This window comes from Cucurbitaria berberidis (genome assembly GCF_010015615.1).
Source record: "Cucurbitaria berberidis CBS 394.84 unplaced genomic scaffold K460scaffold_2, whole genome shotgun sequence".
In the NCBI taxonomy this organism is placed as follows: domain Eukaryota; kingdom Fungi; phylum Ascomycota; class Dothideomycetes; order Pleosporales; family Cucurbitariaceae; genus Cucurbitaria; species Cucurbitaria berberidis.
The window spans coordinates 4,147,270-4,161,050 of record NW_024468936.1 but is presented as its reverse complement, the minus strand read 5'-3'; the positions used below and the strand labels follow the sequence as shown (position 1 = coordinate 4,161,050).

The 13,781-nt window shown below is 52.1% G+C and overlaps 4 protein-coding genes across 4 annotated transcripts; 1 reads left to right on the top strand and 3 right to left on the bottom strand.

Moving 5' to 3' along the window:
• Positions 1 to 73: 73 nt before the first annotated feature.
• Positions 74 to 3,887, bottom strand: K460DRAFT_393544 (uncharacterized protein). The gene is made up of 7 exons (XM_040935942.1): positions 3,568 to 3,887; positions 2,119 to 3,513; positions 1,673 to 2,072; positions 1,321 to 1,625; positions 488 to 1,265; positions 276 to 437; positions 74 to 217 (listed from the first exon to the last, which is right to left on the bottom strand). Exons 1-7 carry the CDS (start codon positions 3,619 to 3,621, stop codon positions 117 to 119), a joined length of 3,195 nt encoding a protein of 1,064 aa, XP_040791030.1. The 5' UTR covers positions 3,622 to 3,887; the 3' UTR covers positions 74 to 116.
• Positions 3,888 to 4,062: 175 nt separating this feature from the next.
• K460DRAFT_75073 (uncharacterized protein) lies at positions 4,063 to 5,077 on the top strand. Its single transcript, XM_040938656.1, has 2 exons — positions 4,063 to 4,637; positions 4,688 to 5,077. Exon 1 carries the CDS (start codon positions 4,108 to 4,110, stop codon positions 4,633 to 4,635), a length of 528 nt encoding a protein of 175 aa, XP_040791029.1. The 5' UTR covers positions 4,063 to 4,107; the 3' UTR covers positions 4,636 to 4,637; positions 4,688 to 5,077.
• A 1,679-nt stretch (positions 5,078 to 6,756) lies between these two features.
• K460DRAFT_403748 (uncharacterized protein) lies at positions 6,757 to 7,449 on the bottom strand (the record flags this gene model as incomplete). Its single annotated transcript, XM_040936661.1, has 3 exons — positions 6,757 to 6,841; positions 6,898 to 7,050; positions 7,127 to 7,449. 3 exons carry the CDS (start codon positions 7,447 to 7,449, stop codon positions 6,757 to 6,759), a joined length of 561 nt encoding a protein of 186 aa, XP_040791028.1.
• A 1,864-nt stretch (positions 7,450 to 9,313) lies between these two features.
• On the bottom strand, positions 9,314 to 13,576 carry K460DRAFT_277991 (AAA-domain-containing protein; the record flags this gene model as incomplete). The annotated part of the gene is made up of 6 exons (XM_040928217.1): positions 9,314 to 9,649; positions 9,735 to 11,592; positions 11,644 to 11,963; positions 12,528 to 13,111; positions 13,161 to 13,404; positions 13,454 to 13,576. The coding sequence occupies 6 exons, from the start codon at positions 13,574 to 13,576 to the stop codon at positions 9,314 to 9,316; spliced, it is 3,465 nt and encodes a 1,154-aa protein (XP_040791027.1).
• Between the last annotated feature and the right edge of the window lie 205 nt (positions 13,577 to 13,781).

Below are 13,781 nucleotides of genomic sequence, written 5' to 3'. Positions count from 1 at the left end.
AAAACATGCGCCCAAGTTACGCAATTGACACAAAACATTCAGTAAACACAGGCATGAACGGTTTATTATGGTAGATGGGAAGTCACGGATGTTTATTATAGCTTCTTACTCACCTTCTACTGCAATTTTAGGTCCTCCTCGCTAAGAACGCCATATAGCTTCTCAATTTCTTGTCCGATGATTCCAAGATCATGCGCCAACTGCCCAGACACCAAAGCTACACTGATGTTAGTGTCTTGCTTAATTCAATGAGATGAGAATGTTTTGTGACTCACCGTAAGCGTACAGTAACTCGTAATCTTCGTCCTTGGCAATGACTTTTCCAAGCCCGGTCTGCCTGAACTCAAACACCTTTGCTAACAATCGATCTCTCGTGTGTTCGACGTTTGGCAAGACGTCGTTGAGCGGGTAGGCTAGCTTCATAGAGGATGCCATAACTACGGATTGTTAGCATAGTGCCATTGTCGGATGGGTGATTGCGACTTGCCAGAAAATAAGTGACTAATTCGCCAACTCAGCTCTGTCCATTCCTTCTTCGTATACTTCAGAACCTCCTTCTCGCCCTCAGTCGCCCTTAGATCTTTCAAGATGATTACATTCATAGCGTGGAAGCTGTCCAATATACGACTCGTCGCGCCCAAAATAAGCTTGAAGCTCTTATCTGGGAAGGGACCTCTGAGCTCGAATTCTGCTGCAGCCGAGGCACGTAGTGTCTCCAAGTGATTCAGGAAGCGCCGAAGCTCGAGCTCCTCGCGCTCGGTCATGTACGAGTACATCCGGCCCGCATTGCTTTGGTCTGACTCCATCAAGGTTTTGAGAGGGCCGCGCTTCCAAATGAGGCCCATTTTGAGCCACAATAAGGATGTTCCTTTCCTAACTTTGCGACGCGCTGAGATAGGCCAGATGACTCTTGTCACGAGGATGCCCCAAAGACAACCGACCATGACAGCAACGACACGATGCAACACAATTTCCCAGATCTCAGGTGATACGCCGCCTTCATCGTCATCATCTTCATCGTCTTTGACGGACAGTGAGTAGGCGTAAAGTGCGGAGAGGTTGTACGTCAGTAGTATGAATCGTCCCATGGGCCCCTTGCCCTGGCCAACGATGATGTAAAAGCAGAAGAGGGATACGAGCCAGCCAAAGAAGCCGAGTACGAAGGCATGTTCGTCGGCTGCAATCCAAGCAGCAATCGCAAATATGGCGCCGAGACAAGTACCAGCGAATCGATGAAATCCAGTCGTGTTAGAAGCACCTATGGTCTAAGATAGGACGTTAGCAATCGAACCGGCGAGCAACGTCCAGTTGTATACGTACCATGGAGCACACCAACATGTAAGACAAAAGACCCCACTCGCCACGCCAATGACCATAGAGTTCCCGCGTTGGCTCTATGAAGGACCACATAGCATAGAGGACAGCGCCAATGCCGACCTTCACAGCATACTTCAGATCATCTCTCCTGAAAGCTGCCAAAGACACCCAGACGCGGTATGATAGCGGCTGTTCATTTTCAGGCTTGTACGGATCGCCGCGAGTGGATCTTCGATAAATGGGATTATGAATCTCATGCGAGCCACCGGGTGTTTGGTTTGCACCTTCGTCGTTAAAGCTTCCTTCCTCTAATAATCGTCAATATGAGGAATGGGGCTTAAGGAGCTACACCTACCAGCATCATCAACTGATTGCCTCTTCTTGTGCCCACTTTGCCAGAACTTTAACCAGGTGTAAGTCCTTCGCCGCGGGTAATGGTTCACATTTGTCTTCAACTCCTCAAGGATATCTAAGAAGGACACCATGTCCTCGGCAAAATCTTGCAACGATGAGCTGAAATAACCGCAACTTGCTGCGACCTCTTCGAAATCAGCTGCCACGGCGGCGGAGCTGGTCCTCGTCGGTATCTTGTTCATGTAAACGGCAGAAAGAGCCTCTCCCCTAGCATTTGCAAACAGAACCTTCGCGTCAACAAGGCTGTGACGGAAGTGCTCGTTTATAGCCATGTGGTATTCAGGTCCAGGCCCAAATGGGAGCTCAGAGAGCACCTCACGAAGAGTGTAAGCGAGAGATTTCTAGCATCTTTAGTACATTGCTTGGATGTAGATGTTTTGGTCTTACCATCGGTGGACCCAAATGGGCAATAAAAACGGAGAACATATCAGCAGGTGTAAGACTAGACTGCAAAAAGTTCGGAACTTTGTGAGAACTGTCGTGATGCTGGCTGCTTTCGTCATCAGACACGTCTGCCGAAGCGTACGCGGATGCCTCAGCAGAACCCTCTGGCACCTCATCAATGGAGGCAAGGATACTAGTCCGCCTCTCCATATGACTGAGAGATGGAGAGAGAAGTTGTGGAGGGCTTTGGGATATTGTGTGTTCGGAGAAAACGGATGAAGTGACGGTGCCATTGCCAGGTACGTTTTCCGATGGTGTTATGTTCGTGTTCGATTGAGCAAGTAGCGTGAATTGCGTCTCTGCAGCGCTCCGTAATCCACCAATGCTTTGCATAAGTTTTTCAAGGCACTTGACGAGCCGTGAGTTGATCTTGTACTCTTCCTCGGTACCAAGAGCATAGTGCTCAAACTTTGCTTCTGCTAAGTTTTTAACGAGTGTTTTGAACGTCGACTTGCTCTCGTTTGAGGCCTTGACAAATGAGTCGCTCTTGAGATCTTGCTCAGCCCCCGAGAGGAAGCTACGCGTGATACCATTAAGGATTTCAGCCATCGCATCAGTCGACTGGATGAAAGTATTGCGGAACTCATTTCGCGCCGACGTTGGCCGCACTAGAAGTGAGACGGCTGCCGATGCTGTACAGCCCATGATGATCATCTTCAAAACCTGCCAGACTTTGTTGTATGAGAACATAGCAGCCTGGACGGCCCCCTCCTTAGTCAGTACCGTAATTAGCGCCAGCGAAGTCAGTGAGCAGGCCACGTTGACGAGTGGGCTCCCAAGCTTGTGTTTCGTCCATCCCACAAGTCCCAGGCCGCCGCCGCAGAAGACAATGAGCACTATTACATGTCCAAGGACTAGTAGGTGATGGTTCCCAAAATATGCGGATACACCCATAGAAGAGAACGAGATGAAGGCCGCATAGAGGAACGCAGCGAAAGCCAATATCACTGCCTCGATCATGCTGCCGGCTGACCGTGCTGGATGGAAGTATACAGTAACGGTAGCCACAATATGCTTTCCATCATTTTTGCCTAACAGCCCAGCAATCTGTGGAACAAATGTGGCCAGTGACCCAAGTATATAAGCCATTGAGCACTTGAGTATACCGATGCCAGTCGGACTGCTAGTGTATGCGTAGACTTGTCGGCATCTGTACTTGCAGCTATCCATGAGCCATCCAACCCTTCCCAACTCCTGGTGTCGTTCAGGATCAAAGTGGCCGGGCGCAAGTAGGAACTCGGAAGATTCGGTCGCGCGGTGGGCGGAGGATCTCCGTAGCGTAAAGGTTCTCTTGACACGCTCGCCAGTCTTGGGCTGTATCATTGTTGCCGACCGTAGCTGTGGTTCATTGTAAGCTCTATTCTACATACACTGCTCGAGGGCCAGGCTTACGCTAGGCCGCAGAAAGCGGCGCTCCGCCGGAGTCTGCGGAGAGTCAATACTCATCGTGAGGTACTCGACGATAGCGGAATCTAGTTGACGACCTAGGACATGGCGAGGTGAGGATGATCGACGCGCCACGGAAGCGTCCCTTCAAGGTCTCACGGTCGTGAACCCTGCACATGCGCCGCAAGTGATGACATGGGGCGCGCTAGGGCCAAGCTTCAGCCACATTCGTGGAACTCTCATCCTGATCACAGGCTTGAGGGTCGCTATAGATTGGCTGAAGGTGGTGATGTGAAGATTTGGTCATTGCGAAGACAGCAAGCAAGCAGACGTCTCTACGAAGCGTATGAGGTAAGAAGTCCGCAGACGTAGGGAATACGACACTCCATGTACGTAATTTTACCCGTTGATTGGTTTCTGAGCCGTTAGCGTTGGCTTACATAACTTTACTGTGTCTCATCCTCGAATACCTCAATTGCTCGTATCAACGACATTGAATATCTCTATAAAGCAACCCACGAGACGAATTGCTCAAAATCATTTTTCATGGAGGAAGAAGAAGACCTCGACATCGCAGCTGCCATGGGCTTCGCGTCCTTTGGCGGCACTAAGAAGAGGAAATTCGATCACACGAACTCACCCAAAGCCAAGGTTGAGTCAAGCGGCGCCAACACTACCAAACTAGGAATGAGGACGAAAAAGATGGCAAATTCTGGAGAGGAGACCTTCGAAGACTCAATCACGGAACAAGCGGCGCAATCCCAATCGCATCCACCTGTTTCCATTGCGAAGACCACTCAAGAGGCAGCAGCAACCCCAGGTCTCGCCGCTTTTCTAGCTCGTGCCCAGACACTTCCAGATAGGCCTCCTGTTGCCCAAAATACTATCATGACGCCGCTTCAACATGATTCATCAGCCACGGACATGGTCTCATTCGGTGGACCTTCCATCTCAAGGGCGGAGCTGAATGCACTGCGATTTGGTGTCCAAACCGAGAATGGAGACACGGCTTATTTCCTCCCAAGCTTCGTTGAGGATCCATGGGAGAGACTCAAGAATAGCGATGGCACCTGAAGGTATGCTCTCAGCTTGAATCGCCCTTTGCTTAGCTAATTGGTGACAGAAGAACGTACCACAGCCAGCATTGCTACCAGAGGCCTGCGAATTACTCACGAAATTTCTAACAATTGCTATGTATCTACTACAGGTACCTACCAGCTGCGCTCGGGGAGCATTTGAGGTTGGGTTTGCCTAAGTGGATGTGCCGTCTGACGGTTCATAAACTAAACGCTATCGCCTAAAGCAGGCAGTCTCACAAGGCAATGATGGAATAAAGACTCAGAGCCGAGTCAGAATATGTACTGGAATTGGGGGAGAAGCGGCCACCCAAAGATACCACAGCCTATAGCTACTTGCAGTGGCAATCACGCAGGGTAACCTTATTCCAAACACCATCCCGCCGAATTTTTCCCCATGCAAGCTCTAACAATGATCGCCGACGTTAATTCAACCCGACGTGCTACGCAATGCATTCAAAGCGCCTAAAAAGATCAGGCGAACCCCCGCCTCAACAGCGTTTCCGATGCTCGCAAACATCCCGACGCTCAATGTTACACAGCTCTCCGCTCCCACACCGTTCCCGCCACCAATCTGTCAATGTCAGACCGCATCTCAATAACCTCACATTGACACCCAGTTCCCGCGCCCCGGCCCACACCTTGCCCGTGTTAGCTGCAGAACTACCACGATCATCCAAGTAGTCCCACGAAAACACACCAACAGGAACTCACCGCTTCGCTCCGCGGCGTGCACTCGCCGTATCCCGAAAGTCGCACTTGGGCTGCGACGACGACTTCCGACACCCGAGATGTTGGGAAAACGGAAGCGAGAATAGGAAGATTGTCGTGGATGCAACGTACATCTATGGGTGTGGGTGGGGTTGCTAGGGACATTGGAGATGCAGCAGCAAATTCCTGTCGTGTCGTGTTGTGTTGTGCTGGAAGTAAATCTTCCTATGAAAACGTACGTCTCACACGTTGATCTCGCTACCTGAAACTCTAAATGCATGCTGTGTACTCGGTTGCCTGGATTCGCTTACCACAGATAGAGACTGTTGAATTGCCCCATGCTTAATTCCGAGTCAATGTTGTACTTGGTCTCACTCACTCGCTTCAAACACGATGCCTAGTCAAGAATGATATTCTCGTATCTGCACTTTGCGGTCGTACTTGATATTCCACGGCACGGGTAAGTTGACTACATCGACTTCGCAGTGAGTGAAAAATCTTGATTTCAAACCTTGAAGCGGGTTCGAGGTTCCGATCAAATGATCACATGACATCGTTTTAGCACCCGATTGTGGAACACAGCATAAGGGTGGTATCACAGCAGCACGCTTAGTCAAAGTTCAAGCACGAGTGGTTTTATTGGCATCCCACGTGAATGTGGAGCTAGAACAGTTGCATTACGGAAGTATTTACGCGTGAACAGACCTACTCCACTAGAAGAAGCCGTCACTTCGGTGCTCAAAAATATAGGCCGTTATATCAACAAATGGGTAAGTACAAGAAAGCCACACCAAAGGACCAGCAAGTCACCAGCCACGAGACCCCTTACTAATTTAACACCAGTCCCAAACCATTCTGTTCCCAAACCAAGAGGACAACAGAGGAAACGATATGTAGACCACGCGACGTGCTAGGACCAGATCTCCGATTCCACGCCCCATCGTCCTACAGACGAATCACAGGAGTTCAGTGATACCCAGCTCGCGCATTGGCACTCAGTCGCTGACCAAGGGCTACGCCTGCCGCCACAACGCTTCGAGTCCTGGACGTCAATAAAAGCTGCTATTCGCTCGCTAGACACCTACAAGCGCGCGGCGCCTGCTTCAGGCGGCGGGCCGAAGCGTCACATAGCTGGAAAAAGAAAGCTGGCTTGTGGGCGCTAAAGCAGCGAGGCGATGTGCCGAGGGTGGAGCGGAGTGGAGCGGAAACCGTGAACGACAGTTCAAGATCGTAAGAGCGGACTTTGAGAATGATTGAATCCTGCAAGCATGGCGACAGTAGGAAACTTGATACTAGTTCAGGGAATCGTAAAGCGAAAGTGTACCGCCCAGAATTTTGAGAAAGACCGAGATTTTTATATATAGTGATCATCCACAATGCCGTTAGGCGGGTTTGACGGCGTTGAGCATTAGTAGTCGATAGGAGCTGGGTACCGTCGCTGGGCAGACTGGTATTGCTCGGGATATTTGCGTGCTGCCCGTTCGTTCAGTGAACTACAAGTGGATTAGCCTCTGGATTTTTGGTGGCTATTCGTTCAATCAAAACTTACTCTACGCGTTTCTGCGTCCACTGCAGGTCCTTCTGCACTTCTTTTGCGGCTCTCATACCATCCGCGAAGCTTGATCGTGCACCAGCCAATCTTCGCTGGGCGAGTGCTTGCAATTCGAGGAGTTCGCGGTGTTTGGCGTTCAATTCGCCGGATCTGCGTGCAAGTTAGTTTTGATGTCGTAGCTCCTCTTGAGCGATCGAGATCAGAAGCTCAAGGGTTCGGAACTTACGTTTGCGCTTGCTTTGCCAGGCTACGATCTAGTGGCACCGGATCAAATGAGCCGTTCAGGCGGTTGCCCATGTAATCTAGAAGATCCACGCTGGCGGCACCGCTGGTGGATTCGTAATCGCTCGCACTGCCAGCATAGTTGCTAGAGGTTGCTGATGGTTCGTACGACGGGACGCCGGAAGTGGTGGCGCTATCCGGGGCCTCGGGTGGTGATGCTGAGACGCGTCCGTAGCTGTGCTGGGGTGGATAGTAGTAGCCAGGCTTCTGTGGCATGTTGATAGGATAAGAGGCCTGGGGGTAGTGATAGAAGGCATGTGTAGCCATGATGATGTTGGGGGTGAATGGGTTAGTGGCTGAGTAAGTGAGGAGTGGACTGAGGTTTGTTTGACTCAAGGTCGAAGATGTTATGGGTGTAATTGAGTAAAGATGTTGAGCCTGCAAATGGATGGAGGAAAGAGAATCAGAAACGAAACTTGGCTGAACCGCATCACGGCCTCCTTTTATACCTTTTGGCGGCAGAGAGACGGGGAGCATGCTGGGCAACGGGGCATGGCCTTGACCCCATCATGCCGGCTCCTGCTTGTAACCCCGCCCAGGTGGTGATGAAGCTGCATCAAATTACGTCCACTGAGGTCTTTTCCCGCTCGAGCCGGCCGTGAAAGCGTCATTTAGACTGGGCTGGATGAATGTCCCAGAGCATAGGCCGCAGCCGATCCACGATGCCTCGGCGGGACAGTGAATGCCAAAGCAAGATAATTGGCCGGGAACAAGAAGCTAGCGAGAGGAAATATTCAGCTCGGATCAGCAGGAAGGGTCTAGTGGGGCGAATTGGCACGCAATGGCAAAGGGTACGGTTCTTGGAGCAGTGCCATCCATGGCCGGCATCAAGGCGTTTGGTAAAGGCAGCAAGACAAGGTAAGCGCAGCAGACGCGGACGCCAATGTCTTGCAAAAGCAGCGAGGGTGCTTCTGCAGCTGCATGGGTAGTCTGCCTGACGGACATGCTAAGTGTTGTCAAGTTGATGCGTTGGCTCGACAGCACGCCCGCGCCTTTGAACATGCAATCTGGGACCTAGGCATAGACAGGAGCAGTGCAGTTGGCCCGGGCGCATTAGACGGGGTGGCGGACACGGCTTGTATCCGAGGGAGGAGAAGGCCCCGGACCTGGGACATGCAGTGCGCTTGGGGGTGAGAGAGGACGACATATTTCTCGTGTCTGCTGGGTGGTGGTGGTGGTGGTGATGATGATGATGATGGTGGACGGGGGGTCGTCGAGAAATGTTTCGGTCCGGCGAGCGCCCCGCCAGCTCCTGCCCCTCCATGGGCCCCAGTGCGTCATGCTCACGGGCAGCCCTCTGGGGGCAGGGTAGATGGGGAATCAATTGGCTGTGTTGGCGAAGTCTACTTGGCATGCGTCTGGATGCCTACCTGCGTAACCTCGCACCACATTCACTGGCGTACCTAGACGTCCCCAATTACACCCACGCATACAACCATAGTTGCAGAAGTGCGTGGCGGTGAAGGAGCTGCTCTAGCTCGACCTTTCTCCATGTGATCACTTCTTCCATGCACGCAATCTCCTGACATGACTGCGATTCAACCTCTGACACTGGCCTTGCTTGTACTATCTACACCGAGTCGTCTAGTTAGTGTCGTGCGATTCCATCTCAGTTGGCTACACCCATCTCCCATGCTTTGTGGTCCTTCAGGAAACACAGGATCCCAACAGAAGGCTGTTCCGACGCCACGGCAAGCACGTAAGAACTAACGAGCATGTACAGTAAGAACACCGTTGCATTGCCGTTCACCTGGCGTTGCTCGAGCCGGTCCGGTGTCACAGCTGTCAGGAGCAGCCATGCGAAAAGCGCGTGGGAGTGGTAGGCTACTGGAAGCGCCGTTGTACAAAGCGCCCGAGCTGGAGGCGTCAGCCAGATTCCAAGTCTACTCCGAATGGGAAGCCAGAACAGTCTATTGGGCCTACCCTACGTAGAAACTATGCGCCGAACGAGCTCCACAGGGCTGATGGCGCTATGCTTTTAGTACACATGTCTTGCTGCCCTCTTGCTCATCTTCCATAGGTCGGTAAGCGTGTGGCCCGGAAAGAATGTTGAACATGCTTCAATCCCGTCCATCTACGCACCTCTTACCTTGGCCCACTTTTCCATGCCCACTTCTCCGATGCTGTGCCCTTACGTATGCAGGCCCCTGTTCGCTGCAATAGCCCGCGACATGACTCTAGCAAACCGGCCAGGTACGTCCTGATCCTGCTTCGCCGTCTCGATGCCGGTCAAGATCTTCTTGATCCCGACCCCTACCTCTGCGCTACCGGTAATTTCCTGAATCTCGCCGATAGCACGTTGCTGGTCACTGTCTGAGAAGGCCCCGGATTCCCGAAGGATGTGTGCGAGCTCGGCCTGTGTGTTGACGTTTGGTACTGCAATCTCGGCGTCGAAGCGGCTGAAAAGATCCAGCTGCGTGAGTACAGAGCGCTCCGTCGTGGTTGCGAAAATTAGCAGGCGGCGATCCTAGTACACGTCAGCTTCGAAATCTAGAATTGCAACCAGGTCGTAGTCCGAGAATGCGGTTCGAGCTAAAGATATGTAGACTGACCTTTGGCGGTTGCTTCTCGAGTAGAACCTTCAACGCGACCAATACGCTGTTGCTGAAACGAGGGCCAATCGGTACCCAATCAACCAGCATCTCGATGTTGTCGATGACGATGACGCTAAGAGGGCTCTTGTACGCGTCTCGGAACGTCTTGTCGAGCTGCTGAACCTTCTGCATTTCGCTAAACCCAACCATGTCCTCAGGTGAGATCAGCTTGATGAACGGGTAGCCCGAGTCAATGGCCATTTTTGCTGCTAACGCAGTTTTACCGCTGCCGGGCGGGCCATGCAACGCAACAGAAAGGATCGGCGTCGAGTCTGGCTTCCTAACCTGGTTGATATAGAGACGGCCTTCCTCGAGAATGTCGTTGATAAACGGCGAGAAGTGGACAATGCCGCGTAGTAAGCGCTTCCCCAGTTCCTCCTCGGCAACACCAAAAAGCGGCTTTACCTCTTCAAGAGCACTCATAAAATCCTGCCGGTTGACTTTCATATTCTCGACATCCGGGTTGATGGCTGCCATTGTACCGACCTTGATGTGGCGGCTGAAAGCATATGACGATGCTGCCTTGACCAGACCACTAAGTTCAGCCCCCGAAAAGTTCTTCGTAAGCTTAGCAAGCTCTTCGACGTTGACGTCCGTTTCGAGAACATCATTCTTGCGCATCTTGGTGGTGTGGATCTTGAGGATCTGGGCTCGGCCTGACTCGTCAGGAAGAGAGATCTCCATGTGCACCTCGAGACGTCCAGCACGCAACAGCGCCTCATCAATCATATCCATTCGATTGGTCATTCCGATGAGCAAAATGTTGTTCAGCTGGTCCACACCGTCCAATTTGGATAGAAGCTGGTTGACTACACTGTCACCCACGCCAGTGCCACCACCTGCGCCAGATCCTCTCTGTTTGCAGACGGCATCAAGTTCGTCGAAGATGATGATATGAAGACCACTCTCATCGCCCTTCTCTTTGTATTCCTTCTCAGCGTCTGCGAAGAGCTTTCGGATGTTCTCTTCCGACTGACCAACATACTTGTTCAATACTTCAGGCCCATTGATGACCTTGGGTTCTCTAGCGTTCAGCATCTTGCCAATCTGGCGCGCGATCAAAGTCTTTCCAGTCCCTGGAGGGCCGTATAAAAGTATACCACGAACGTGTTGAATACCCAGCTTCTCCACCAGGCCCGGGGGAAAGATACGTGAAGCAAATGCTCTTCGAAAAATCGCGCTAAACTCGTTGTCCAGGCCACCAATGCCCATATCTTCGAACTTGAACCCAGGTTGGATGATCGAATTTGCAGCAGGCCGCCTGTTAGACGATTTTAACTTGATGTCTGTCCGAGCATCCTTGAAGAAGTCAATCTGTGTATGTCGCGTGAGGATACCTCGCGCTCGTGGGTCGGTTTGAGGAGGCGCAGAAGTGTCTGACTTTTCCATAGAAAGGTCCACTAGCTGTACGGTCCTGATTGACATCCTCAGTGGTATGTTTTTGACGTCCAAGAGAAGCTGTTGGCCTGGCGCGAGGAGCTGATTCTCAAAGTTCTTCTTGAATTGTGTCGCTAGCTCATCCTGGTCGTACGGCGCGTCCGTCGTTTTTCTGGCGGCGAATCCGACTTCCACCTCCACCGCACCTAAATACGACTGCCCGCCACTTTGGCTGAACGCATCGTATGGCTGTACCGTGACAATATCCTGGGGGCCAAGCGAGATGCCCGCCCATGTTCGCTGTGCGTCTGTGAGACCGATCTCGCCTGGCTGACAACCTTGGGTAGGCCGTGCGGAGAGGACGTAGTTGCCGTTCAGGAGTATGTAGATGTCGGACCCATCGGGTGTGGGTGGGAAGTCTTGTGGTGAGACGGCGACACTAGCTACTGTCAGATTTCATGCGCTTTGTCAAGTATCCTGAGGTACGCACAGATTGCCGAAGGCGTAGACGTTGCCTCCAGGGCTCTTGATGGGTCGTAGCTGTCTGGCAGACCCTCCACCCCCGCCCTGTGGCCCTCTTGCAGGCAATCGACCCCCTGGTGGTGGCTGTCTATCGTCGTAACCTCCCATTCTCGTATCGGGCGATCGCTGCGGCGGTGGTTGTTGCTGTTGCGGTGGTCTAGCATAGCCGTCGTTGCGCTGCGGAGGTCGCGGGGAGCTTCCAGGAAGACCTGGAAGACGGTCTCGGTTGAACATGTTTGGTGGACAGGCCGTAGTCCGCAGAGAGGAATGTTTAATTAGGGACAGAAGCTTCTGCCACGTATTCACACTGAGGAGGCAGCAGTACCGGTACCCCGCTAGTGTACTTTTGCGGTCGTGGACGTCTTCTGGACACGTTACGAGGAATCTAATCAGGTGGAATGTAGCGTAATTATTGTTGAATGCTGTTCGACAGACAGTGATATAGAATCACCAAGACAAAGCGAGGTTGTTGCTGTTTCGAAGCTGTTTCTGAATCACTTGTGAGCTCGAAGTTGAGCTTAGGCCAAGCCACATGTCATCGCGCTATGCAGGGCGACCTCCGCTCCGCATGTTGCCTCCCTCGAGACACGACCATGCGCCACGACAACCAACGGCAGAGCCCTGGAGTTACCTGGGCTCAAAATTGACCCGAAGGATTTATCCATCTATAATACAGCCCCGGACCGCAGCTCCCCAAAACGACCAGCTGTGACGTTGGACAATCGCAAGTTGTTTCAAATGTCTTCAGTGTCTAGTGTCGAATGTCTATACTGGTACTTCCAGTCACAAGTTCCGAGGTCAATATCTACCACACTACCAGATGAGCTTTCAATAGCCCTTTCCTCGATGCACTGCCTCCCCACCTCCGTACCATAGTCTTCCCATTCGGCAGATCAAGCCTTCCTCCTCGCCAACATTGAACTCGCCCCCATCGGGTATCGTCCCGCCATTATTCTCTGGCCAGAATTCTTTCTCGAGCCAGCCATTGATCTCCTCAATCTTCGCTATGAACGCCTGCATCTTCTGCGGATCTGGTGAGCCATTTCCATCCGCAAGATCCTTGGGATCGATGAAGCGGCCAATGGTCAGATGACTTGAGGGTACTACATATCGTGAGTCGACTTGGACGCCTGCATCGCGGCAAAGGCCGAAGAGATCTCGACGAAGATGGTGGTAGGTGAACTTGTCGTCCTCGCTGGTCCGACCCGAACGAAGCGCTTCGCCAGCTGCGGGTACGAAGCTCAGCGCGAGTGCTGACGCGTCGTAACCAATGAGCGGCTTGATGAGACGTGTACGGTGGTTGTAGGTGTACTCTGTGATAGCTGAGACGTTGTCTTTTATTTGATTGACTAGCTTTTGTATTTCTTCCGCTGTCTTGGAATGTGTGACTTCCAGTGCCGTAATGTGTAGGCAATCCTGGGGCATGATCCAGAGATCTGCTTCAACTTAGCCCCTACTGCTCCAGGCGGAGAAGTTGATACTCACTCGGTGCCACTGTCAACAAGTCTTGCTGTACTCGATTGATTAGGGCTTTGATCTTCTCCGTGGGCCGCCCCCAGAGGACCAGACAATGTCGAGGGTCTACGTATCCTGGCTCAATCGTCGGGTCGCTCAGTCTCGACAAAATGGGGTCGATGCTGACGCCTGCAAAGTTCGCATCGAGCAACTTGGCTTTCTGCTGGGAGTTTCTAGTGGCCCGATGGACGTTATACTTGGACTGGATCTGCACCTGCATTGCTCACTCAGTGTGGGTTATGTGCCGAGCTAGAAATTCTCACCAAGTCGTCTCCGCATACTGATATCAACGCATCATATGGATTGCTGAAGGCTGAAGTCGACACACCGCTAAGGTCTTCGAAGGCATTGTTTGTGTGGACCGGAATCGGTTCCCTGTTGAACATTATGCGTGTTGCTCGCTGGTGAAAGGTTTGGTACAATTGGCTTGGAGTGGACTCTCTGCAGTGGTATTTATATCAAAGACGGGTCGAGGAGGATCCTCAACGGCACCACCAAGTACATTCGATGGGCGTGCATATACGGACAGGTAGCGCTCTGCTAGAAACACACCTTACTTTATATGGTATCTCAACCGCTCGCCTCGGCTAT

What these genes read in the sequence shown, in the direction of transcription:
- K460DRAFT_75073 (XM_040938656.1), top strand. Translation starts at nt 4,108, where the DNA reads ATGGAGGAAGAAGAAGACCTCGACATCGCAGCTGCCATGGGCTTCGCG.
- K460DRAFT_393544 (XM_040935942.1), bottom strand. Translation starts at nt 3,621, where the DNA reads ATGAGTATTGACTCTCCGCAGACTCCGGCGGAGCGCCGCTTTCTGCGG. An exon ending in GCAATCAGTTGATGATGCTG is followed by an intron (nt 1,626 to 1,672) that starts GTAGGTGTAGCT and finishes GACGATTATTAG; the next exon opens with AGGAAGGAAGCTTTAACGAC. An exon ending in ACATGTTGGTGTGCTCCATG is followed by an intron (nt 1,266 to 1,320) that starts GTACGTATACAA and finishes GTCCTATCTTAG; the next exon opens with ACCATAGGTGCTTCTAACAC.